This window comes from Aquila chrysaetos, chromosome 20 (assembly GCF_900496995.4).
Source record: "Aquila chrysaetos chrysaetos chromosome 20, bAquChr1.4, whole genome shotgun sequence".
NCBI lineage: Eukaryota > Metazoa > Chordata > Aves > Accipitriformes > Accipitridae > Aquila > Aquila chrysaetos.
Genome location: NC_044023.1, coordinates 8,464,169 through 8,491,123, shown reverse-complemented (window position 1 = coordinate 8,491,123; position 26,955 = coordinate 8,464,169). Strand labels below are relative to the sequence as shown.

At 43.4% G+C, this 26,955-nt stretch overlaps 1 protein-coding gene across 9 annotated transcripts in view; it reads right to left on the bottom strand.

Annotated features, from left to right (window-relative positions):
* FANCD2 (FA complementation group D2) overlaps window positions 1-26,955 on the bottom strand; it is a 63,821-nt gene that overhangs the window by 600 nt on the left and 36,266 nt on the right. For 8 of the 9 annotated variants that reach the window (XM_030043673.2, XM_041118678.1, XM_041118677.1 and 5 more), the window contains 21 exons: window positions 26,833-26,906; window positions 26,604-26,744; window positions 25,305-25,405; window positions 24,882-24,997; window positions 23,446-23,554; window positions 21,404-21,502; window positions 18,564-18,673; window positions 16,961-17,107; window positions 15,723-15,839; window positions 14,566-14,694; window positions 14,250-14,368; window positions 12,520-12,633; window positions 11,840-11,967; window positions 10,372-10,471; window positions 8,400-8,522; window positions 7,525-7,618; window positions 6,901-6,972; window positions 5,319-5,357; window positions 4,605-4,679; window positions 3,408-3,482; window positions 301-447 (listed from right to left, as the gene is read on the bottom strand). In XM_030043673.2, the coding sequence (XP_029899533.1) occupies window positions 301-447; window positions 3,408-3,482; window positions 4,605-4,679; window positions 5,319-5,357; window positions 6,901-6,972; window positions 7,525-7,618; window positions 8,400-8,522; window positions 10,372-10,471; window positions 11,840-11,967; window positions 12,520-12,633; window positions 14,250-14,368; window positions 14,566-14,694; window positions 15,723-15,839; window positions 16,961-17,107; window positions 18,564-18,673; window positions 21,404-21,502; window positions 23,446-23,554; window positions 24,882-24,997; window positions 25,305-25,405; window positions 26,604-26,744; window positions 26,833-26,906 (2,229 nt within the window). The remainder of the gene's footprint in view (window positions 1-300; window positions 448-3,407; window positions 3,483-4,604; window positions 4,680-5,318; window positions 5,358-6,900; window positions 6,973-7,524; window positions 7,619-8,399; window positions 8,523-10,371; window positions 10,472-11,839; window positions 11,968-12,519; window positions 12,634-14,249; window positions 14,369-14,565; window positions 14,695-15,722; window positions 15,840-16,960; window positions 17,108-18,563; window positions 18,674-21,403; window positions 21,503-23,445; window positions 23,555-24,881; window positions 24,998-25,304; window positions 25,406-26,603; window positions 26,745-26,832; window positions 26,907-26,955) is intronic. The other variant, XM_041118682.1, reaches the window with a different exon arrangement.

Below are 26,955 nucleotides of genomic sequence, written 5' to 3'. Positions count from 1 at the left end.
TGCGTGTAGTTCTTGCCACCGAGCAGAGGAAGGATCCCCCGTACCCATTCATTACAGACAATAAAAATGGACCACTTCAGTGTGAGAGCCTCGCTGCAAGGAAGCCCCCAGTAATCCAGGCCCTTAATCTTGAAATAAAACGCTTCGTTCTGCCGCACTAGACGTGACTGTAATATGGTCACATGGAAGTTGGCCTTTTAGCTCTACCCGCACACAAGGGCAGAGTTAAAGTTGTCTGGGCAAGATGAGCACTGTCCTTCCCAAGATTTTAATTACCCCAGGCAGAACAGTGATTCTCACCTGAAGATCACGATTTTTAAGGATGCCCACCCAGAACGCCTCCTGGCAGTGGTTGAATGCCAGCATTGCCTTCACTCGGTATACAAATTGTTCCAGTGACTTCTTCAACAAAGGCACATGGTTGGTCAGTCCAATGTCTTGGTGAATCTAAATACAAAACAGTAAAACGTGACTACGATTGATTCTTGCCTAAGTATTCTGACTATTTAAAAAGCCATTGGTTATACAGGTGGGCGGGATGGGACATGATCCCCACAAAGCTCGCTCAGATTATGTCATTTCTTGCCCAAATTCTTTTATAGCTTTTGTTAAAAACTCAGATAAGCATTTTGTCTAAGGCAGCAAAATGATCCCTTGCAACAATCCAAACAGCCATATCCACTCTGGATAAAAATAGGAGCAGCCTCAGCTTTTCTCATGAACCAGAGAGAGGGGCTAGTGACTTCTCTACGTAAGTCAGATGAATTCTGCTGACCCTTAGGAAATTATTTTGACAATCTACTTTTCTTGTGCTCCATCACCTCAGCAACAGACTGGTGTCACTTGCTCTGTTCTCCAAGAACAATGCACAGCTCTTCACGCACAGATCTCACACTGCTGCCATCTAGCTCATGGCAGCCACAGCTTGCTTGCACACAAATTGCTGCATTGCTGCTGGTGCTGGAGGTGCATGCAGCCGATAGCGTTTGGGTAAGTCTGACTCACGTACAAGCTATTACTGGTGAAATAGCAGAGTTAAGTATGGAGGTCAGCAATGGACAATCACACTGTTCCAGTTCAAAGCAAAAAGCAATGCTACAAGTGGCCAGACTCCAAAACTACCTACCTAGGAAGGGAGATAACTACTTGCTGATAGCCACAAGCTACAAACTAACACTGCAGGGAGTTTCATGTCAGGAAGTTGCTGAATTCCGAAGCACAGAGAAGAAAGAGTGAGAAAGGTGTTGAATAAGCCACTGCAGTGACAATCTTTTCTTGCTCAGTGTCTGATGCAATTCCTTTACACTAGCTACATGGAATGTGTGTGCACTATAAACTCCAAAGCCAGGTTGTCCAGACCAAAGAAACACTGGCTTTTGGAGAACTAGGACAGGAGGGAACAGATGGAGCTGCTGTAAGCAAAAACCAGCTGAGGAGGAGCAGCTATGCCAGGTATTGTGTGAGATTTAGCTCCAGGTGAGCATCTCTTCCTGCTAGGCTTGGATCTGCAGAACAGAATAGAGTCGTTGCTAAACCAGAAAACCTGCCAAGAGCCATAAACAATTATTTTGTGCATAAGTATTTTCCTCTTTCATGAGGATACTTTGTAACCTTCTTGCATTAAGATTCTCTCATTAGCTATACTCTGAAATCAGATCAGCTTTGTTTCTTGGAAGGGTTCAACATGCCTAGGAAGAGGGATACTGCTTTGCTTCATGTTCTGCCAGTGGGGAATGGGTAACTGAATACCAACAGCAATCTGTTCTCTAATCAGCCTCTGTAAGAGGCTGGACCTAGCAATCATCAGCACTAATCAGAACCAAATCAGGGAAAACCTCACTAATGACACAATCAACAATCACAGTGCTCCCTGGGTCTTGGAACCTGCCCAACTGTCTGCATGCAGTTTGAAGACTCAACAAAGTACTGTGGCATTTGCAAAAATCTGTCTCCAGAAACTGTCCTTATGTCCAGCATTAGATATGTAAACAGAAGAGAGGCCTGGTGTGAAAGAGTAAAAGACAAATACTTAGGAAATTATAGGCGAAGCTGATTGCTACTGTCTGCTGTGTGATGCTCTTTAAAGACATATTGAGGGAGAGTAGCAAATCCTAGGTAATGCTGCATGGTACATCAGTGAGCATTTACTAGTCTTTTATGAAAGTAAAATATAGACTGGTTTAACAAATGTTGGTGTCAACGCCTCTTCAAACAGGTGTGGAGCATTCATTGCATACATTTATTTGCCTAGATTCAGCTGCTACCTTCTCATTCTTGCAAAAATGATTTGGCACAGAGACCTAATCAGATTGCAACAGATACAAGAGCAGTGGTAAAATACAAGCATTCGCTAATCACTGTTATATGCTAACAGGGGCCATGGGACACAGCACTTGAAAATGCCAGTCAACTGCAAAGACAAGACATTGCAAGCTGCAGTGATGTTATCCTGTTTGCAAGGTGAATTGTGACTTTAAATCGGGCACGAGGATTTAACTTTCAAACATGAGAAGGACTTTTTAGCATCTCCAGGGTTTATGCCAACTTCCAATTCTCCCCTATGCTGATAGCTGCAATGGCATGTTCTGATCTCCAGCTAGACTTTTATGCTCCTGATGCCAGCTCTGGACTAAATCAGTAGCAAATCTAGCTTGGACAGCCATGCTAATAGCTGGCTTTCTCCCTTCAACTGCTTTGGCAAAGCTCCCTTCTTGGACACGTGTTCTTGAACCTCTTAGGAGTCTAACAGGAACAAAGCAGCACACATGAAGTTCTTTCTAACTGCCTTCTCCCATGTGATTCTCTCATGACAAGCACTGGCCTTCCACACTGTAAGCAGGGTGCTAATCCTCTCCTTCCTTCCTGCCCCAAGTCTCCTACAGAGACACTAGCAGACCAGTTGTGTGTTACCACCTTTCTCCCCTCCCTTTGCCCTCTTCCCTAGTATCAATGCAACAATGCCAAAAAGGCACCTCAAGACGACTTTGAGTAAGGTCCACCTCCTGTTGCTGATTGTTCTGTCTCGCAAGGCTGTTGAACTTTGCCAAAGCTTCTCTCCCACATTACCAATCTGGCATCTATACTTTATGCAAGGTCTCTAAGGTCTTAGGTTGTGTCTTCCAAAACACCCTCTTAGAGATGCCAACAACCAAAGATGTCAAGAACCTCTGTCCTAAAAAAAAGAGTACACTAACCTGATCTGACATCCAAGTCAGCCACTTCCAGATCAAACACTTCAACTTTTGGGCCATTAACCAAGGCTATTTCATCTCCTCTCAGAGTTTTTGCTTGTACAGACAATGCTAGAAGCCTGCAAGTAGAACCTGCCTATGCCCTGGAAAAGCAGTGGAAGGGCAATAAATCATTCTTAGGACAGGAGTTTGTGCTGCAATTAGAACTTATCTTACCTTGGAATGGCCACACATGTGATGAAGTTGTCTGGTACTCAGCTGCAAGGTTTTCAGCAAACTCTGCACATCATCCTGCAATAAATAAATAGACCAGCAAATCATTCTCAAAGGATTTTTCCATGAGGAAAACAAGAATAATGAAACAGTATTAGTTCTAGCAATCCTTTCAAAGGGTTATGGGATAGACATATGATGCACGTATGCAGGAAACATCAGACGAACAGGATGAAGCCATAGGAGGAGGCTTGCACAGTGCATATAAGTAACTGGTAATAAAATATGATCACCGGTCATAAGGCCAAGCACTTTGACCTGAAACTGATTTTGAATCAGAGTTTGGAATGAATGCCTATCAGTGAAAGTGGGGCAATTAAAATCAAGACAACCTTGTCACATTTTGCCTTGAATACAACCTTCTGAAGTAGGAGAACCAGAGGAAAAGTATAAAACATACTGCTAGATTGTGGTATTTGAAACACATCCAGCACAAACTCTGGATATCAGTCCTCTCTATTGAGCAAATTACGTGGCACTTTCTATTGTCCAGTAGCAATGACTAGATATCTGTTTGATAACCTCATTCCCTCAAAAATCCATGAGAATACATCTTACATTTGCAATAGAAAGGAGTTATATATTAGAGACAAGTTGTGAAGACTAAGCCAAAGAACGAGTCTCACTGGCAAAGTTGGATTGCCTTGCAACAAAGCAGAGGGAAGGAGTCAACTGTTCTTGCTTGTCACGTAGTGCACAAAGGTTGGCCTGTCCATCTACACTCATGCATGTTGCCCTGCTCAAAGCTCCAAGAATTATTGCAAAGACACCGATGTCACTGTCCATCTGGACCGCAAGCCCTCACCAACCTGACTGCTCACATGAGCTTCCTACTCGGAGTGACACCTTTGTGGTAATAACTTTTGAAGGAGGTGGAGGTTGAAAGGGCTTCCTTTGCTAACAGTGAAGCCATCCAACTAGAAGACTGATGGCAAGTTGGGAAACAGTGATCTGTTTGCTGAGAGAGCCCTGGACGGGCAAGTAAACAGGACAGAACACAGCTAGAGACATTAGATGCGTTCGTCATGAACTGTCACAAGTGTCATGCCAACACGTGACCAGAGACAGGAATCTCCTTCTAGCAAGCATCAGTCATGCTTCCCAATTGGTTCCAGACAGTTCTGTCGCCAAAAGGCTTACCCTGTGCTTTTTAAAGCTGTAGTCCAGGAGAGGCATGGCAAGCTTCAGAAATGCTTCTACAAAGAGACGGCCGTACTACAAAAGAATGATAAATATATCAGAAGGCATGTTTAAATGCTTTTTCAAAGAACCATCACAAAGTCAGATAAGCTAATGATACATTCTTTCAAGCTACCCTGGAGACTGTTCTTAGTAAAAGACTATATTCATGTGAAGGCTGTACTGGAATATACACGATCAGTAAAAGGTCCCACTTTAATCACTGCAAAGAAAGGCTAGGAGGACAAGGTGTCATCATTGTACACACCCCTGGTTTTATTCACTAGCAAATTGGGAATAAAACTGAACTAAACACAAAATGTTAGAATCACTATACTTATGTATGAGTCCTAGACAGAAAAGGGGGAGTTGCAGAGGGACACATGATCTTTCTGGGCTCCAAGGGAGACCTGTCTGCTGTGATGTCTCCTCTCATTTGGAGTACCATGGGGAAAGGAGAAAGGGGAAAGGGTCTAAACTCAGGTAATGCCAACTGCAGTAAGTTAGCTGTGGTTGAGCCATACAATGAGGATTAGTGGAAGACAGTCAAAGGTTTAAGAAACAGTATCTGCTTCTTCCAGTGAATTCAGTAACCACTCTACTCCACTGGAGGCAATGATTCAAGAAAGCTGGTATTGAAACTGCTCTCTTCAGTTATTTTGAATTCTTGCTTACCTTCAGGCAGATGCTGAGTACAGGCCTGCTGTCAAATACCTACTTGGGCAAGAGGAAAAAAGAGAGCCAGGTCGGTCCACGAGTCCAAAGGAAACAATGTAAGCACAGCAGCCAATTAAAAATAGCCCTTCATTACATAACTCCCCTTCATTAAAGTGTGAAACCTGTTCTAAGGCAACATTCATTCTCAAGTTTCAACAGGGAACACCACATAAGCATGTGAAAGGTAGTGCCTGTCAGGCGGAAGTACTTGGCAGGATGGCTATTTGGTGATCTAAGGTGCACCTTTTGCAGATGGAACAAAATTATCTCAATGAGTCTGAAGTTCTTAATACTTTGGGACCCAAGAGACCCAAGTCCAGCTGATGGGCAAGTAAACACATAACGGACGAAGCAAGACTGAGATGTGCAAAATAATGTATTTTGGAGGAAACAGTGCCAGCTGGCAAAAGATACCAGGTGTCACTGCACAGGTCACACACAGCTGTGGTCCAACAGCAAACAAAGAAATGGAACAGATGGTCTCCGGTCTCTTGAAGGCTTTCTTCTGGTATACGTTTGTGTATATATTTTTGCCAGTGACCAATTCTGTAACTAATTAATGAACATTTTAACTGGCATAGCACACAGATGTGAATGAGAGCTGTGAAGGTACCCTGGTGCTGCTATGGATTGCAAAACAGAACTAGCTGGTCCAGCTCTACCCTTTGTGCTCTCAAAAGACATCTGGAGCACATGTAGGGCTCTAGTGAATGCTGCTGTATAGAAGAATCCAGCTCAATTCACCAGAGTTCATAAGCTGAACTTGAAAAAGCTGGACTTGCCCATCAGATACGATAAAGGCAAACAGTAATGACCAACCTAAGCAAGAAGAAAAGGGCAGCTGTACCTATCGCCGTCTGCCTAAAACATCATCGCATGCAGTGACACTGAATGTACCAACTCCAAAACTGATGGAAGGGAATATTTCTTCCAGTGGGGCTGGCCTCTAGAGTTCATCACCACAGGATGACATGAATTGTCAGCAGGATTCTAAGGAAGATCGTATGTTACCATAAGAGCAAGTGAAGCTGAGAGCTATCAGATAAGCCCTGAATGCAGGTTATAGACAGGAATCCAAGCCTCCTGTTCAGAATATTAGCCTGCCTTCAGCTGAGTACTTCAGGAGAATGTTTCCTTCTGTCAGATATTATTCCAGATCTACCTGAAGGGTTTCCTCCCATCTGCCTTTTCCACAGCTGGCAGTGGACTCTGTCAGACACAAAACACTGTACTAGAGAACTGGGGTGTTTGTTCAGTCCTTTTTCTGTACTTCCTTACATCATTTTGTCTTTGTGCAGACTTATTATTTGTGTGAGATCTATGTTAATAAGATGTGCAGGCTGTAAGAATTAAGTAGTATTGAAGTGAAAGCTAAATGGAAACCCTTGCACACAGATTATAACTGGCTTTATTTACCACCTCCAGGTTGTTCCACTAGTCAGCCATACTTCATGTTTTTCCCTTAGTGCTCATGAACCTGAACACACTGGGCTTTGCTGGAAATCTGAAGGTAAAGCCAGAAAAACAACCAGAACCTCACCTTGACCAAGTTAACGAGGATATGGAAATTCCTCACAGCAATGTTCCACCTCAGCAGCTTCTCGAGTTGCACCTAATGGGATGCAAGGGACAATAACCCAAGATGGAGTATTTCCTCTCGCCTTTCTGGATGCTCTCTCAGCATTTGTGGTAGCCAAAGCATCGTTGTTGTTGTTGTTGAAGACAGAGGAACAAAGCTTCACCACAGGCAGATTTATCACAGCAAAACCACTTTATGGCAATTCCAGCCTGCTCAGTGCCCACATGGCTTAAAATGCTAAGCGTTAACACACTTCCTTACTCTCAGAGCAGCTCCTGGTTGCAAAATAATTTTGTGGTCCCACACAGGTATGCAGACCAACTGCACAGCTTAGTATTTTGCTGATTACTGGTTATAGCTTCTGCTGGATTTAGTGGATTTTTGACATGGTACAAACCAGATAAAAAGGATGCTACTTATATGTTACCCTGTATATCTGTTTTGGCTGATGAATGAAGCTGTCTGACTGCATTTCCTAGACAAAATTCCGAAGTAGATTCCTTTCCAGTTTATACATCTTTATTGTACTGTACAGTTTAACTTATGTCTTCTTCCCCTCAGAGTCCAGTACATTTATTTTCCTACCTCACTTGAGTCTGATGGTTTCCCAGCTGGGATGCTCTTCACTGAACTCTCTAGCTGAGCCATCATTACTCTGAAGAAAACCGGGAATGTCTGCCTGTGGAGAAAGTGAGAGAAAAACTAAAAGCCAGCTCTGAGAATCTAGATAGGCTTCTTGTCCCCAGAACGATGTGGAAAACTTGAAGGTTACCCAGCTGGCCATCTTTCTCAATAGGAAATCACAGGAGATTGGCCCCAAGACTCATAAGCATGTCTAGCCCAGCCCCATCGCCCAGATGGAGAATCCTGGGAACTCACTACTACTTCCCCAGTATGAACCACACATAGAAAGCACCCACTTCTTTGTAGCTCTGGGGGATGCACAGCAAAAGGCTTGCGGCTGTCAGCATAAGATGATTTTGGTAGTTCCAAAGCGCAGGGACTTTGGCCACCCCTGCGTAAACTGTGCTTCCAAATTCCTGTGGTAGGAGCAGAAACACCCTGAGTGTGCTTTTGCACATTGCATACCAGCCCAGGATTGCCTACAGCCACCCCAGGCCTCTGAGGCTGACTTTTAGAGTGCTTTATACCACCACAGTAGCACAGAAAGAGGCAACATACCTGATGACAGACAACAGTTCATTCTCCAATTAAAATGGCTCACAAATAATAAACTCAATGTTGTGTTAATGCACAAGGCCATTCCACCTTGACCTAAAGCTAACAGTGTACTAATCTGTTGTGCACTGCCAAAAGAATGTTTACAAAAGCCCAGAGTCGTCCACAGCAGTACTAACATTAAACCATAATAGACCACAAAATAAGAAAATTAAATACTGAAAAGCAGAAATTGCCATTGTGCATCTCATGAAATTCAAAGTCTCTATTGATGTAATTACCTGCTTAGTGTAGGATAAGTAGAAGAACATCCATCTTTGGCAGAGTTGATCAGTTCAGGAACACCAACGCTGGAGATTTCTTCTATAGCTTTCAAGATGTTATCTGTGTGCTCCAGGTAGACACTAAATCCAAAACCAGCTTAGTTCATCAGTAAACATTATGCAGAATAACACAGCAAGTTCTTCAACACTGCCCTACCTGCAACATGTGGCCTAAAACTGTCAAGCTCATTCTTATGCTAAAGGCAATCATGTAGGAAATCCAAAGCAATACTTAGAACTGTTACAGTAATGTCATTAAACGCTACCATGATCTGAAACAAACCTGGATTTAATATTGCCTTATTCTTGTATTTAGGAAGGACAGGCTGGGAAGAGGAGGAGAGGAGTTGCGCTTTATGTGAGAGAACGGCTGGAATGCATGGAGCTCTGCCTGAGGATGGGCGATAAGCCAACTGAGAGCTTATGGGTAAGGATGAAAGAGCCAACCAATATGGGCGACAGTGTAGTGGGTGTCTGCTATAGGGCCACCTGGATCAGGAAGAACAAGTAAATGAAGCCTTCTACAGACAGCTGGAAGTAGCCCCATGTTTGCAAGCCCTGGTTCTCATGGGGGACTAAGCACCATGACACCTGCCGGGAGGACAACACAGCAGGGCATAAGCAATCCAGGAGGTTCCTGGACAGCATCAGTGACAACTTCCTGACACAAGTGACAGAAGAGCTGATGACGAGAGGTAGTCTGCTGGACCCCACACTTAAAAACAAGGAAGGGCTCTTTGGGAATGGGAAGGTCAAAGGCAGCCTTGGCTGCAGTGACCATGACATGGTGGAGTTCAGGATGCTGAGAGGAGGGAGCACGACAAACAGCAAGATCACAACCCTGGACATAAGGAGGGCAGACTTTGGCCTCTTCATGAATCTTCTTGCCATGGGGCAGGGGCCTAGAGGGAAGAAGGGTCCAAGAAAGCTGGTTGATATTCAAGGACCACCTCCTCCAAGCTCAAGAACCTCCATCATGAGGCTACTCTCAATTATCTTTGAATGATCACGGTGACTGGGAGAGGTGCCTGAGGGCTGGAAGAAGGCAAATGTCACTCCTGTCTTCAAGAAAGGCAGGAGGAAGGACCCAGGGAACTAGAGGCCAGTCAGCCACACCTTGGTCCCTGGGAAGGTGGTGGAACAACTGTCCTGGAAACCATTTCCAGGCACATGAAGGACAAGAAGGCGATTGGGAGTAGTCAGCATGGATTCACCAAGGGAAAGTCATGTCTGACCAGCCTGGTAACCTTCAATGAAATGACTGCCTTGTAGATGAGGGGAGAGTAGTGGATATTGTCTACCTTGACTTGTAAGGCTTTCAACACTGTCTCCTGTAAGATTCTCATAGAGTAGCTGTTGAAGTATGGGCTGGATGAGCAGACAGTGAGGTGGATTGAAAACTGGCTGAACAGCTGAGCTCAGAGGGTTGTGTCCAGCATGGTCCCAGGCAGCCTGCTCTAGGTCACCCTGCTGGAGCAGGGGCATTGGAACAAGGTGACCTACAGAGGTGCCTTCCAATCTCAACCATCTTGTGATTCTGTGACTGTATTTCACATAATACTCGGTCCTGCTCTCCTTGACTTTAGTGAAAGCTGATTTGCTTTCAGTTTAGTGAAAACAAAACCACACACTTTGGTCCAGATCCACACTTATATGTGTACATATGCATGCATAGATATATAGATGTGTTGATGTACACTGACAAGCTGTAGTCTAGCAAACATGAGGTCCAAACATGCTTCTATGGCCAATGGCTAACAGAATTCTTCCTATCACTTACTGTCTTTCAGTGCTCTATAAACAGTATATAAACAGTGCCAAACTGTGTAAATGTGAGGGTTATGACTGAGAGGAGTCATTTCTCTGCAGCAACAGTAATTATTAGAAAAAGAGTGTCTCGGCATGCTTGAGACAATGGCTTGAGCCTTACCAGAGCAGAGTGTGCAGCGCACTGTTGAACTGGCTGCCCTTTTCTCGGTCTCCACCGGGCTTCACCCATGACTGGCAGAGGAACTGCTTTGCTAGTGAAGCTGTAAAAGGCAAGGGATAACTTACTGAAGGAAGAATCCAAGACAATTTCCGTCTTCCATATAAAGGCAGTGTATCCAAATGGCCTTTTGAAAGATCACAATATCGCTACACCTCAATATGCCTGAACTGTGGTAAGTCAGAATGCATTTCCCCTAAAAAGCAGTAAGGCCACAAGGACATACATCATGATAACAAAATATATGCACATCCAGTGTGTTCCTGGTCTGGAATACCTGTTCACATCAGAACCGTGATCCATCTCTGACCAGTTCTCCCTGACAAACTTATGTTAAGCATTATTTGTTTGGTAGTTCCTACAGTGTGCCAACTGTTTGTTTTTAATTAGGCCAATATACAACCCTTAGGGCATCCATTTCTAGAAATGGAATTCCAATAATAAGTGACTTGACTTTTTGGCCACAGTACTATAATAATAAATGTGAACAGGTAAGTTTGAAGTTTATAGATTTCTTAAATCAAAACTGGTACAAACCTGCTTGTCTCTTGCAGAAATGTTTAAAACCAGGAAATTATTACTTAAAATTGGTTATTCCCTCCCACACTCAGTGGGCAGTTCTTCCAATGTGGGACTGTTTAAAATAGTAAAATAATCTCAAAGTAGGGAACTTACAATTCTGAGTGGCTAAGGGGATCTGAGAAGGACAAATTCTAGAGGTGTCTTAGTATGACAAGGTATGGCTGAGAGGGGTGACTGTGTCTGGAGTCTCCATATCAGCATGTGACAAAGTGGAGACCAACTAGTTTTCCTGTATATTCCCTGCAAGCATGTCTATGCCTTATCTGCTTGAATGCTGTTCCTCTTACAGAATGGGTCCTAATCCCTGAGAATAGCTCTCTTAATTTAAAATGTTTGTTGCATGGGGTTAAGAACATACAGGTTTTCCTCTCTCTGTTCTGAAGTAACAGCTGTATTTGCAGTTCATTTCCATAATTTTTGGAAATAAGCTGTCACAGACATCTGTACTTACACTAGGAAGCTACATCAGATTAAGTCTATGATCACTCCCATAATCAGTGATTAAACTGGTACCAAAATTGAACAGCAGGCTTGTTCTTAGAACTCTTAAAAGCTGTGAGGCTGTGATTTTTAAAAATGCCAGCTAAGAGAGCTGGAGTCTGCCTTCCTGCATATGACTGAGGCACAGCAAAACAAATACCTACGAGATTCCAATATATTTACTGCTGTTCCTTTCATTAACCGCTAGGACTGTTCAGCTAGTAAGATTACTAGGATACCAAAGGAAAATCTCTCCTTCAAAAGATGCACTCCAGAAATAGAACCCAAGATTTACAGGCAAAGGACAACATGAAAGCTAATCTGAGATGAGAGGTTCTTCACACATTACCCATTTTCTCTTTCTTCCAGCCAGCCATTGGTTTCTCAGCAACGGCGATCAGGAGCTGGGTGAGGATGAATGCACAGTGGAAACTGGGAACACTCTGCTGGAAATTCAGTAGGTATTGAAAACTCTCACTAGGGATGACAGGAAAGGGAAAGGGTAAAAACACTGTAGATAGGGTAATCTCCCAGAAACACATAAATAAAAAGGAAGTATTAGACCAGCTCAGATCCAAGGTCTCCCTAGCCCAGTATTTTGTCCCTGGCAGTGCCCTTCTGAAGAAGGGGTAGTCAACCACTAGTAGATAAAAATTCAGTTACCAAGAAACTTCTCTCAAGCCCCAGTCGCTCTAAGTCTTGCAACATCTTTATATACTGCTTTCACCTAGTGTTCCTGTAGGCATTGTAACTACCCAGAACAAATTAATTCCTTCTGTGAATTCTACTAATCTCCTAGTCTCAAACAGCATACAAATGAATGAGACCCATAGACTAATGCATATTTTATAATCCAGTAGGTCCTTTTCATTAGGTTTGACTGCACTGCCATTCAATTAAATACAAAGCTCTGTGAAGGCAGTGTTTTCTCTATGACAGCTCCCAAACACCCATTTACCCATAATGCCCATACAAACCAGTGAAAACTGCTTGAAATCCCTTTCATAGCTTTGGAAATACTGATTCTACCTTATCAGCTCCTCAAGAAGAAGAAACTCGGTCTCTCCTGGCTTTAGCCTGTCTGCAAGCACCTGGAGAGCTGACCTTAGCAAGTCAGTATTTTCATGCTGAGAAAAACCATTCCTGAGGAGGAAGGGGAAAAAAAAAAAAAAAAAAAAAAAAAAAAGTCCAGTTCATCATCAGACTAGAAGGAAGAGAGGTATCAGATGCAAAAGCATATCTGGGCATATTTTTGCAACAAGAAGCTGGATATACAAGAATAACCCTGCAATATGAAAGTTATAAGGGGACACAAAAAAATGAAAACTGATCTTGACAGCAAACTTAGTTCATACACACTTTTTTTCCCCATCTTTTCCAGTGAATGGAAAACCTTGTGCACACACAATACTAACTTATCAGTTACACTGCAGACCTGGCTAGGAGGGGACAGGCCATCTCACATAAGTGGAGGTCCATATATACTAAAACAATGCTATGCAGACCTGAAAAAAAGAGGATGCCTAACCACAGTTGTTGTGCAAGTGCAGTGATAGTGGCTGGTTACCTCTTGAACAACAGATAGGAGCCTAACAGAGAGGAATACTGTAGAGATCTTCATTAATTCTTTGAACTACCAGTATCTGTGAAATCATTCAGTGAGAATATGCATTCTGAAAAGGCTCAAATGCATCCATGTTCTAGATCTATAGACTGAATACATGGACATGATAATTGTAATGCTCAAGTGCACCTTTAACACACAAGTCAATTAACAATCAGTAATGTAAGAGGGCTTGATCAAATGTATATAAAAGGAGTTGTAATTTGGTTGTTGGACTTAAGTGGCTGAACAGCTAGCCCCAATATATGGCCACCTGACCCACAGCAGAACAGAATTATGTTACTCTCTATCCAAACTAAACAGCAAAGTGGATCTTGAGCTGCCTGTGGTTACAAAGTGGGTCAGCTTCTTTGGTTTACAAGACGGGTACACTCAGGAACAACCAACATGCATACTGGCTAATGAGAAAATGACCAATCCAGGAACAGTCAGGAGTGGATCAGGGTCCCCGAGGCTCCAGTAGTGCCCAGCAGAAGCAGACCTCAGACCTCATACACTTTTTACACTGTTACTACTGTTTTTTTAAGTAAAAAGGTAAAACACTTTCCACACACAGATCTAAACTAGGGTTCAGAAAAAACTTCTATGATGCTATCTTGAATTATATTAGCAGATGAAGAGGTCAAATCCAGGCTGCACACGCATTGTTGAGTTTGGCATTTATGAATCCAGTTCGAGTGCATCAGGAGCACAGTCTTTTTGTCAATGAAATACACATTCATCCTTTCCCATTGGCAAAAGAAATTCTTTCATTGCTCACGATTCAGGCAGTGACAATTTAGCAAAGGATGAGGGGACTTACTGAGTAAGAAATTCCAAGATCCCTAGGAAGAATGGGAGTTGCAAAACTAGGTGTGCCAGTATGCCACTTATGCTGGTCTTGATCCAAAAGCACATTGAATTCTAGCCAGTTCAGTGCTTCATCACCTACGGTTTTTGTTCAGCTCAGGACCAGGCAATGAAGCTTGACATAACTATAAAGTGCTTAAAAGTCCCCAACCACTGCAGCGTGTTGTTCTGCATGGCTGACAGGCCATTTTCTGGGTACAAACACTTTAAAGAAAAGGAACAAGAAGAGGAAGCAATAAATGGCCTTTGCTCATTTAGGCAACTATACTTTTTTGTTTGAACTCACCAAGCAAATAGGGAGCGAAAAGTTAGTAACAGCTGTTGGTAACAAGAGGACATCAGCTGGTGCTCCTGGATGTTTGTTCCTGGATCATCTTCCACACCCCGATTTTGCATAACAACTGCCTTTAATACAGAACAAATAATTCATTAAATGCTATTCCAAGGAAAAATAATGGCACAACAATCCATTTCTGTAAATTCCATGTTTAAAAAACCTGAAGAAAAACAAAGCCACCCTTTTTCCCACAAACAAAACCAAAAATACCTTTAGAGGTGACCAAACTTGACAGTCTTTTGAGTCAAAATTGCTGCCCACTGACCTGGAAGTAGTTATGCATGTTCTCCATGTGATTACACAGTGGCTTTAGTAGCTTGACTACACACATAGCAACTTCCTTGGGAGATCTCTGACACAGGTGGGAAAAGCCAATATCCTTGTAGCCTCTTTCCTGCAGCAAACCCAAAAGATTAAAGTCACTTCGTCAGCCTTACTTGAGAATAACTTCACATCAAGTGCTACCTCTTAGACTGCTTCTGAGCAGTGCAATTCCTGATGTCATACACTCTGTCAGGAAAGGTCACAAAATAAGAAAGTTGGCTTCTGCTGAACAACCAGCACCAACTCAGACAAGTGAATAACATTCAATGAAAAGAATAAAACTGCTGTGACAGGTAGCTCTTTTACATTTTACTCAAACACAAAGACAGTCTCTGCACATGGGAATTAAGATATATAGAAAGACAAAGAACACTGAATATGATGGAGTCCATCAGGTTATAGTGAATTTCTCATAGTTTAATGCAATGGGCCACACCTGTTTACTTTCCTCCTGAAAGCATCAGCCAGGAATGCAAGGAATCACTGCACTCAGGGTGTTCTTCTAAACACTACAGAAGCAGCTTCTGTTGGATCCAGCAGCTTCTGTTGGATCCAGCAGCTTCTGTTGGATCCAGCAGCTTCTGTTGGATCCAGCAGCTTCTGTTGGATCCAGCAGCTTCTGTTGGATCCAGCAGCTTCTGTTGGATCCAGCAGCTTCTGTTGGATCCAGCAGCTTCTGTTGGATCCAGCAGCTTCTGTTGGATCCAGCAGCTTCTGTTGGATCCAGCAGCTTCTGTTGGATCCAGCAGCTATCTGGCCTGCCTAACCTGAGCTGCTGCTTGAACAGCAGAGCCAGTCTCCATGGGGAGGGCTAGGAAAAGGGTCACTTGAGTTTTGAGGCTACAAGGCCTCAATTATACAACCTTTCCTGAGACATGCAGAGAACCAGATGCTGCAAGCACTTCAGCAAGGGAAGTGGTACAGCAGTCTCTTTTGAAAGAGCAAGTGCTGCTCTGACACACAGTTGGGCATCAGACTTCCATTTAACTGTTAGGTGAAAATAATTCTGAAGAACATTTCTCTTGGGAAAGGCCTGGAGGCCGTTGATGTGCTTTGCCTCAGCCCAGGTCTAGACTCACCAGCTGCTGCTATACTTGCCTTTGGAAAGGGCACTCTCCTTGTGGAGCCTGGGGTCAGCACATGTTCCAGCTTCCAGCACAGGTCATCCAGAAGGAAGCAAAGTTCAGCAGGCCCCAGCTGCACAACTTCACGAGCCTGCAGTTACAAGAAAAATCAATCCCAGGACCCAGCATGTAACTGTAGTGCCTTGAAGCTCAAGTTCACCCCCTACATTTCCAGTTATGACTCCTGGGTTAGTTAACCTCAGCCAGGGACCTATTTGGTAGATGCTAGGGTTTTATGTCTCCCCACTGGCAGGTATGGGGCATTGGTTCTGGTTACTCAAAGCATGAACAAACCTGGTGTTCTGAACATACCTGAGGCAATGTCAGTAACACTTAACTACTGAGAGAGAACTGATTTACATACATTGACATTGAAAATAAGCTCCTAAGGATAAAAAGAGGTTTAAGCCCAAAAAGACACAAAATTCACCAACTGAGTAATAGTCAAGAAGTAATTTGAAATAACATCATATAGCCCAAGAGACTTGTCAAACAGTCTTCCAGTTAGCCTGTGAACTGCATGTACAGAGACAGCTGTCCTTGGAGCAGGCCAAGCTGTACTCTAGCCTGCCATGGCCTTTTCACATTTTACTAATCTTACTGTAGCCTAACAAAATTACACTCCAGATGGACTCAGCCTGCCCACAAACAAGGTAAAAAAATTAAGCACTTCTGCTTTCCACATCCATAGCAACGCAGTTTTGTGAAGCTCCCAGATGATAAACAGGACATCCACAACACCAGTCCCACATTTGTGCTGAGTTTCCAATCTGCTGATGCCTTGAGATACTTGCCTTTTTGCACCATGGGATTTACTTAAATATCATAGGTTCTTTTTAATAGGTAAGCCATCTCTTAGGGCGTTTAACATCCTACAGCTTAGCAGTGTTCAATATTAAAGCCTCTTTCTTTCCATTAGGTCTATACATGTTATACTGTAGCTCTTTTCCTTTTATGCAACATTTATGTTACTTTGTTTTTAACTTTACTACACTACTTGTCTGCTGTTCTCAGGAAGTCCTCTTTATCTCAGTGCCCTGAAGTATTTTGGTTTCTTTGGGGGCAAATTGTCTCCTGGTACCTAGCTCACAGCCCTGGACCAACACATCTTAACACCAATCTTCTATTTTAATGGACCAGAAAGGGCCAAGGCCTCTGAGAGAGGCAGTTACATGAAGCCTGGTCAGTATGGTTTTACGGTGTTCCATTCACCTCCGTATGCATCTCTGTGTCCAAGACAGACTTTGTCAGCAGCCCACAGTGGAGTATAGTGAACACTTCGAGGTCTAACTCTCTGAAGTACCGGCGATAGCTCTGCAGCTGCGCCAGAGGATTTCCTGCCTCTCTCTCAGCAGCAGTCTGAAAAGTAAATGGCAGAATTAAGGTTGCAACCTGCAAGACTGTAAGAGTTTCTAGCTCAAATAAAGCTAATTCCTTCACACATATTTCTATATTTTGTGCCAGGCTGAAAAAAAGACTAAGAGTTCACAATAGCTAGTAGAGACACAAGCACATAGAATCAGAAGCGTTTTCATTTTGGACTGTACAAGTCACTAAATATTTTCTAGGGAAAAAAAGTACCTATGAAACTGGAATAATCTTTGCTATGTCCTTTCTGTCAATCAGTGGCCATTGTGAAACCCATTCTGGACTTGCACCATAAGCAAACATAAGCACCACGGGAGATGAAGGCAAATATTTTGTCTTTGATAAATACCAGGATGGTAAACTATGGGATGCTCTGTTGCCTCTGGTTGACAATCTGTAAGTTCTTAGAGATTTGCTCCACACAACCCTGTCACGGGAGCCAATGTATGTTACATGTGGCTCACAACAGGATTTCTGTATTCTGTCGTCCTGGGCAGGGCACGACACGACATCTAAGGACTAGTCTGGGACCAGTACTCTAGTTAAGTAAGAAAGATTAGATACATTCCTTCCCAAAACTATTTGAGCCTTTGCTTATTCCCTGTAACTTAAGTGACTTTGTTATGATTTCTGACTCAGTTATCATATGTGTACAACAGCAGGGAAGTAGAAGCATATTTGCCTGGCTGAAATTGATAAAATGGACTCTCAATAACATTTATTAGTAACAGTGGTACAACTGGGGCCTTGTGGGATGCTTATGAGATACCAGCCCCCAGGATGTTAAGTCCAAAGCTGGGCACACTCTCCTGGCTTCTCTCTTTCAGCCAGCACAGATCTTGCATTCCAGACATGATGACAATACTGTAAGAGCTTATTCAAAAGAACAAGAAATAAAATCCAATAATTCATTAATTGATACATTTGGGAAATAGTTCTTAGCGTATGATGAAAATGGATAATTTTAAAGATGCCTTATCATGAATACATTGCTTAAATACCTCCAGGAAAATTTGCAAAATGAGCACCCATGACTGAAGTAGACTAGAATCAGTGGGAGATACAGTCCTTACCAGGGTTTGTATTTTCCAGATTCATCTCACAATTTCTGACCTGAGTCTAAGAATGGCAGGTTACTGCAGTAATTTGAGAGATGGGACACTGGCTTAAAATAGAAACCTTTCATAGTCTTAACCAGAGAGCAACTAATAGTATTATTGATAATCCTGCATATTTGCCCTGCCCTGAACCACACTGCCTGCTGGAGAGTGGCTGGCCTCTGCAGCAGACAATTTTGAAAATTCAGATGGGAGGCAGGTGTCAGAAAGCAGAATTGAACCACTTGACTGTCATTAACTTTTGAAATAAACAACCCCTCTTTGTTTATGCTTCTATGTCATCTTCCCTAGTCTGTCTTTCTTGCAAGTCCCCAGAGGTATATACCTACCTTCTCCAGCTCAGAGAGCTCAGTATCAGGCTGGTTTCCCTCAGAACTGTCATCTGCTTGAGAACGATCTGCAGAGCCGGCTTTGCTGCCATCAGTCTTTTTTTTCCTTCCTTAAAGAGAAAGCAACTTCACAAACAAAGGCTACATTGCACTTAACACTAGACAGCACTTGCAGCCAGGGAAACGGCACAGGCTGTACTTTAATCAGCCCTAAGAAAGCACAGAGCATGCACAGGTGGTGTGTCATCCATAACCAGGATCACAGTCCAGAAGAGAGTCAAATGCATTTGGGACTTCCCCACAACCAGCTTCTCTTTTATAAAATCACAGTAAGAAATTAAAGCAAGTCTCACTATTCTTAGTGTAGTTTAAGCATTATGAAGTGATTGCAAAAATGAGTGGGACATCATCTTAAAAAAATGCTTGAACGAAAATTTAATGTTTCTTCCTCAGAGACAGTATTGAGAAAGGAAGAGAACCTGGAAAAGGCAGGTAAGACACAACTACAGAAGGGACTCGCAGGGATGCCAAGCCAACAGCAGAGTAACTCAATTAATTCCTTGCAACAGTCTTCACTGCTGACAACGGTAGGGAGATTCTCATACTTGACACACTATGTAGCAGATAGATCAAAGCAATTGCATTGATTTCAAGTAATTGCACAGGATATATTAGACCAAACAGACAGCCAATAAGTCACCAGGGCCAGGTGACATTCACACAAGGTCCCCAAAGGAATTCAAATGTGACATGTCAGAACTGCTGGCCACAGTGCCAGAGGACCAATAGCTTGCAAACATAATTCCTCTTAATAAAAAGGGATCTAATGAGAATCCAGAGAATTAAAGACCGATGAGTCTATTCTCCATCACTGGGAAAATGGTAGAGCTGTCTACAATAAAAAATTAACATCACTGAGCACACGGATGTACAGTCTGTTAGGGAAAAGTCAGCAGGGCTTCTGCAAAGCTTCTGCCTCACTAGCCTGCCAGGGTGTTGGTATCATGTGGTTAAAAAGTGGTCCATCAACCAGAAGAGATTTAGATTTCCAAAAAGACTTTGACAAGGTTTTACACCAGAAACTATTAAGGAACTGAACTGGAATAGTGCTTTCTTGGACTGAAAGCTTGTTAGAGGAGAAGGAGCAAAGGGTAGCATTTAATGTGCACTTTTCAGATGGAATCAGCCATTGAGTCCTTCAGGAATTGGTTTTATTCAACTTCCTAAGCAACCTGGAGAAGGGAATGCTCACGGAAATCCCCAACAAGTGCAAAGTTTGGCATACACTTTCATCTGCCATTTTATAACTGCCATGCTAATGAGCATCAGAGATTTCTACTTTTGTATCTCTGTGATCCTTTCTGGGGGCCAGGCCATAGATGAAGTGAAACAGTATCAATGAAGCTGCATCTTTTATTGCATTATCTTTGGAAGAGCAGAGTCAGGCAGGAGAAGGTCTTCCATGTCACAATAAATAAACCTTCTGAATCAGACTGGAAAGTTAATTTGATATGTTATGTCTCTCCGAAGGAGCTCCTTATTCCCTTTCCACTAAGGAAGTTTTAGGCTAGATTTTATGACAGTGCTTGAGCAGATCTAATGGCTCAGGAGTAGTCCTGCTTCTCCTCCTCCCTTTCTCCTGTTCACAGCCACACACACCTGACACTTGCCTTGCACTGACTCAGGAAGCCTGATCACTGGTTAAGCAGTCAACCTGGCAAAATACCAAAAAACTAACCTTGCAAAAAGTAAATAGCCAAAATAGCTACCATGTAATAACATGGGGCAGGAAATCAGGCAGCTGAGAGTGGAGGTGTTAAGGGGGAGAGTGAAGCCTTCCCCTAAGTGTTGGCAGTAAACTATTTAATTTAGCTCAGCTACCATGAGATGCTGCACACCTAAAGGAGGAGCAAGGTTGGTGTCAAAACTGTGCGTTCTCAAGGCTGCAACCCATGGTCACAGCACTTACTGATTTTTTTGTAGGCAAGACAAGCTAAGCTCAGGAATTTCTTGGGCTGGGCTGGGCTTACTAGTCTGAGCACTTACTTCTGCTCCTTCAAAATAGAGTATCTGAAGTGATGGATCCTCCTCTTGCCTGCAGAACATAGTCATAACTTTCCTTCTGCCTTAATCACTCCTACATGACAGGTCCAGTCCCTGCAGAATGGGTTTGGCACAGGAGAAAAGGGCTCTCTAATCTGTGGCCTCTTCCAGTTGTTTTCATTGAATGGAATGTGAACTTTTGTTCAGTCTGGCTCAAAGGCAGACATGTTCCCAGGAAATATTAATCTAAACTAGAAATATAACTAGAAAAAGAAAGAAAAAGCAAATCTACTTCAGCTTGAAAAACTAAAAGGCAAGTTCTGTTTCTTCTCTGTGGGAGCTAGCAATGGGACAGGATGAAGGAAGCATTTCCTTGCACAGCAGAGCCATGACAATGTTCCTAAGAGATCAGTTAGGTACAACCTAAAGGTCAGAGATTTGCAAGGCAGCTCAAGCCACAGGTTCAGTACCAGAACCCATCAAAGGCAGAACAACTGACTGCTGCAGAAAATACTTTCACAGGTGAAAAAAGTCAATGAAAGCCCTGAATTTTCACTGTTAAATGTTAAGCATCAGCTTTCCCAAGGAGATAGACTATCCAACCCCTGTCTGGAGTAGACTATTTTTACATCTCCTCTTCAGCTGCAACAGCAGTTGATCAGGTAAGATTTCAAGCTAGACAGACCTTATGAGGAATTCTGTACTTTATGCACACACAAGTGCAATGGCTATAGCGCAATATGCCAGTCAAACCCCACATCACATCTGTTTGCTTAAATGTTTTAAACTTTCTTTACCATTCCTTTTTCTCACTGGACCACCAGCATTAATGGACGGCACGGCCTCCAGAACTTCAGAATCAAAAGTAGCTGGTGGTGGGACATAGCCAGGGGTTGCTGAAAGAGGCAAAATGTAGAAACTGGGTTACTTCAGCTCCTGAATGAAAAAATACAGGCAAGATACATATGTAGAGGAAGTACCATACATTTCACTGTCCTGGTGAACATCCCTCTGCCCTTATGCTTAGGTGCATTTAGTTCCAATTAGCCTTATTGTTATGTCTGCACTGTCCTGGAATTACAGCTCTTTGCATTCCTCCAGCAAGGGAGGATAACAAGTGCTCAGCTGTCCTTGGAGATCTGTCCATGTTGGTGAAACTTAAAGGGCTGTTTTAGCACATCTAAGCCCTTTCTGTGCTGGCCTTGTAGTGCTCTTGGAGCAGCAGAAAGGTGTTGAGGCTGCACTTTATTTTGGATGAAGTTGGTCCGTTGGTTTACAAACACACCTCTTAATGGATAGTTTGTGTAAGGGTATGTGGAAGGTGACAGTGTATTCTTCATTACGTTTATCTTACCAAAGACATTTTCAGTGTAACAGGAGATATTAAGTAAAGAGAGAAGCCATAAACAAGAACAGACACACACAAACCTGGTAGACAAGGGATAATGGAGATGATGCCAAAGACCAAAAGTCTCCAGTTTATAATTGATGGGCCATTAAGAAACTCCAGGCAAGGCTTTGGGAATGGACACCTGGACTTTGTAACTGATAACATGGGAGGAAAAAGAGGAACTTGAGGATTTGGGATATTCTGATGGGGGGGAGGGTAGAACTATGCAAATTAATGAAGGAATGTGCAGGGAATTGGGGTGGGGAGAAACAAAGAGGAGAATGGGCAGAAACAGTGTAAAAGGGACTGGTGATGAGTAAAGCATTGCTGGTCAGTAGAACTGTCCAATCAGTATGCTTGTCCAACTGAACCCTGTGCCTGATCACTGCAGTCTGTCCTATCTCCTTCTTAAGTACTTTCTTAACTATATTTCAGTGTAAACTCACTATTCTCTGTGTGTGTGTGTGCGCACACACATACCACAAGGACTAAAAGCCAACTAGTGGAGAGACCTGTGTGAGTAAATACTGGGCCAGCAGCTAGAGTTGGACCACCCTGGGCCTGCGGTGTCAGCAACTGGAGTGAGCAAGAGTTTCAGTGTTAGCAGCTAAGGGTGCCATAGTTCTTGGGAGCATCTCTATGGGTCACATAGACTTTGTGTATGGAGCCTGTGCCTGCGAGATGAGTGTGTGAGCATGCGTGCCTGTTCGCTAGCAAGTGGCAAGCTGGAATAGCCAGTGAGTAGGGGACCCGTGAGGCAGACTAGAAGGTCTGGGATCCGGGCAGGCTATTGGGCAGAGAAAGGGGCTGTGCCAATACTTGTGGGATCTGCGAATGTTCATGTGCTTGTGACTCTAAAGTGTGTTGTGTGTGTGCCTTCACCAGTGAATTTCAGTCTTAACCAGCTGAAGAGCAGGATGGGGATTTGGCTGTCTGTACTTATGTTTTATGTGAGTCATATACATAGGTGCTGTTGAAGGCAGCACCTTGTCTGTGGCAGTCCATGTAGCTGTGTCCATTGGCCTGGGACAGAGACCCTGGAGTCTCCATGCTGGGCTCTAGCAGCTGGGCAGGAGGAATTCATGGGCCTAGAGCAGCTAGAGGCAGCTGATTCTTATAACATCCCTTAACAGCTTGTTACAACCTGAATACTGGAGAAACACACTGTTCCTTTAGGAGAGAGGCTGGTTCACTCCAGTATCCACCATACTCAGGCAGATTCTGCCAAGTCTGCCTGCGAACAGTCAAAGAGATGTCACTGAGGACGTGATTGAGAAGAGCAGTTTGGACTCAGACAAATTAAAAACAATAGCTGTCCATGCATGAACTCTTAGGCCACTGTAAAAATGCAGCATGTGTTACCATATACTTCCTCCACTGATGTTTAAGCCAATCCCTTTCACTTCACAGCTGGTGCAGGCCCAGAACGTGTAAATGTTTCATACTCACCTGCCAAGCATTTTCCCAGCACAGTCTGCAGCTCTGTGATGTTCTCTAATCGAGTCAAAACTTTCCCCTTCATCTCAGCGTCCTGTTGCTGGCAGAAGGCGTTTATAACCTAGAGATACAAACCAAACTCATTGACTCAGGGAGATTTGTACCCACTTTTCCTTTTTCTTTTCTGAATAACATCCTCAAGTCCTGAATAAGCACACAACACAACACAAGTGGCCTGTGTGACCAGATCCAGACTGCATGAACAAAGCTCTTCAGAAGCCCATGAGAACATGGACATAATTGGTGCAATCTACAAAAAGCAATAGAGCAACACCTACAGGTCTAATATTAACTGAAGAGGAATTAGCAGACAGCACCTTGCCAGGTTTCTGTGCTGCTTGTGCCTCTAGAAACCTCTTGGCAATTCCCAGGTATGCCAGGAAAGAGGCAGTCCTGGGAGAAGGGCGGGAACAGGGAGGACTGGGGATGTGGAGCTGCACCAACTCTGACACAGCTCATGTTATCAAAATAACCCCAGCAGGGAACATTCCCTCTGACCATCAATGCTAGCAAATACGTGGTCCAAATCTGCTTGAAGGCACTGCATTTCACCCTTCTGTAAGCTCACAGAGGTATACAACAAAGCACACAATCACAACCAAATTTGCAAGGGATCTGTGGAAGTCTCTAGTCCAACACCCTGCCCAAAGCAGCACTAACTAAACAGGTTGCTTAGAGCCTTTTCTAGTAGAGCACTGAGCATCTCCAAGAAAGGCACCATAGCAAAAGACCACAACATGCCCTCCCCTCTGGCTTCCCCTGTCCAGGCTGAATAACCTCTGTTCTCCCAGCCTCCCCCCATATGCCATGTGCTCCAGCCCCTCATCAGCCTGGTGGCTTCTGCTGGACTCACTCCAGAATGACAGGAGCCCCAAACTGGACACAGTACTGCAGGCAGGGCCTCACACATGCCAGGCAGAAGACAACAATCAATGCCCTTGACCAGCTGGTGACTCCTCTGCTCTCCAGTGTGGTGAGACTGACCTTTTCTTTCTGATGCCCCCTTCATAGTTTAGACATATATTACCTCATAGTATAGACATATATTGGGGGTTTACAGCATCCTCCCTACAACAGCAAAACCAATTTTCATACACCAAAATGTGCCAGAGTGTAGAGACTGCAGCTGAGTAGCAGGTGGAAAATTCATATCAGCAAGGCAGTCCTTAGAGCCTCTGTCCAAGAAAGCAGAGTTGCTGCCAGCAGCAGGACAAATGGTAAATGATAATGAAGAGAAGAACATGGAGAGATCACCAGGACCTTTCTGGAGAAGGTTTCTAAAAGGCAAGACTCTTAAACAACAATTGCACCCCTGAAGCCTAGGGTTAGTGTTTATAAGGGATACTCCTCAGTGACACTCCAGAACCTGCAGACAAAGCTCTACTCACCTCACGAAACCAGTTGAGAGCATAGAACAGGAGTGAGCACAGAAACTCCCGTTCCTGCTTGGATAAAGAGTCCAGCTTCCCTTCAACCTCCAGGTCAGTCAGGTACAGGGGGCAACCTGGGACAGAGCAGGAAGAGAACATGTTGGACTGGGTTTGCTACCCATCCTTCAGTCTTTGCATAGACAAAGTCTCTTACCAAAGCCTGTATCAATTCCAATGGGTATTTGGAGTAAGCCTTGTCAGCCACTCCATCCCCAACAAAGCAATTATCTCCCCTGCCTCTCTTCCTCCTTGTGGGCAAGAGAGCATCTCAGCCTCCTTCAAAAACCGCACAATTCTTCCTACAACTGCAGGAAGTCTTTGCAGATCTGGGACAGGAACAAGTCAGACAGACTCACTCTATAAAAGGTCCGTTTCCCATACCTAATAAGGCATCAATCTCCTCCAGGCTTCCACCGTTTTGCTCCCCAGTGTAGAGCCTCAGCAATCGGAAACAGGGTGACAGACACATCGGTGACACTACCCTGGGGGGGCGGGGGGGGGGGGGGAGGGGAGGGAGAAGAAAAAAAAAGAAATAGAGTGGGTCCTATGTTTTATATACCTCCAGAAATGCCCATCACTTTTCCATTATGTCCTATGTCCTCCCCATGCCACCTTGCCTATGCCTTCTATTTTGCTTCTTGCAAGTCCCAGCAACACAAAGCAAAATGCACATGGTTAAAAAAAAAAAAAAAAAATTGGTGATCACCAGTTTTCCGGAAAAAAGCACATAAGGACAGAAAAACTGCTGTAATGGACAAAAAACAGCATCAGATTTATTTCTGGTAAAAAGCAAAGTTGAATAACTCAGAAGGAACTATGAGAAATTGTGCAAAAGACAGCTGTGAACAGTGGAGAAACCTTCTTGAATGTTTTGTAGCATGCCGCTGCTCACATTCTGAGTGAGGAAAATTAAAGTTTTTTCCATAGATGCATGTAAAGGAGCTATATTTTATTTTAAAGTGACCATGTCTTTTTTTAAGCACAACCGAAATCTCAACAAAATCTTATGACAATAAATTATGCATGATATGAAGGTGCCAGTTAAAAAAAAAAAAAAAGCCTTTTATTATTTTTAACTTTGACATTCTACTGTTTAATTGGATATTTTTAATTCTTACATGCTTCCTGTTCCATTCTCCAAAGACAAAGCCCATATTTCTCAGTCAGATTTCACTTGTGGCTGCATGTTTGTGGTTTTGCCCTGGAGCCCATCTATGTTGTCAAAGTACAACTGAAGGTGAGAAGAAATCACGTACTGCTGACGCACACTAAGTCCTTGGTGATTCTCTGTTTGAGAATCATCACTCAAAATATTAATTTTGCCACCTCAGAGTTGCCTATCCATCTCAATATGGCATTCAATATCACCATAACATTGGAAGAAAGAGCTACTATTCTCACATGAGAGATGGGAAACAAGGCAGATGCAACATGACTTACCCAAGATCACCTAAACAGCTTGAGCCAGAACAGACTGCCAGTTCCCAACCAGCTTATGCCTCTAGACCTACCTGAATATATCTAATAGCAAGAGAAGGAAAAGAACACTGGAAAATGGTAAATTCTCTGACCAGCTCCTTATCAGGCACTTCAGCAGGCAGGGCTGATAGCAGTGAAGTGCACCAAATGAAAACAATTCCTTTACCTATGCAGTTATCCCACAGTTAAGTGTCTAAGTACCTTTTACTTTGGTTACTCATTCCATCAGTGACCCTGCCAAGCTCGCTCTGCGACACCAACGGTAAGAGGTTAATAGCAATTGCTCCCTGACTTTCATCTTCATCGAGATTATACAAGGACTTCACTGGGAACAAGAACGAACTGCAAGGAAAGACAGACAAGCTCGTGTTGACAAACTCAGTTCTCCATGACAGAAACATTACAAATACTTAGCCTGTGATTAGCATACCCATCCACTGTGGGGTTGAGATCCACCACAAAGTCACTGGGAAAGTCCTCCACCAAACTCCTCCCAAACTCGTCCTATAAAGAAAGCAAAAAAACCTGCTCAGCAAAGGGGCTCAGTGAAGAA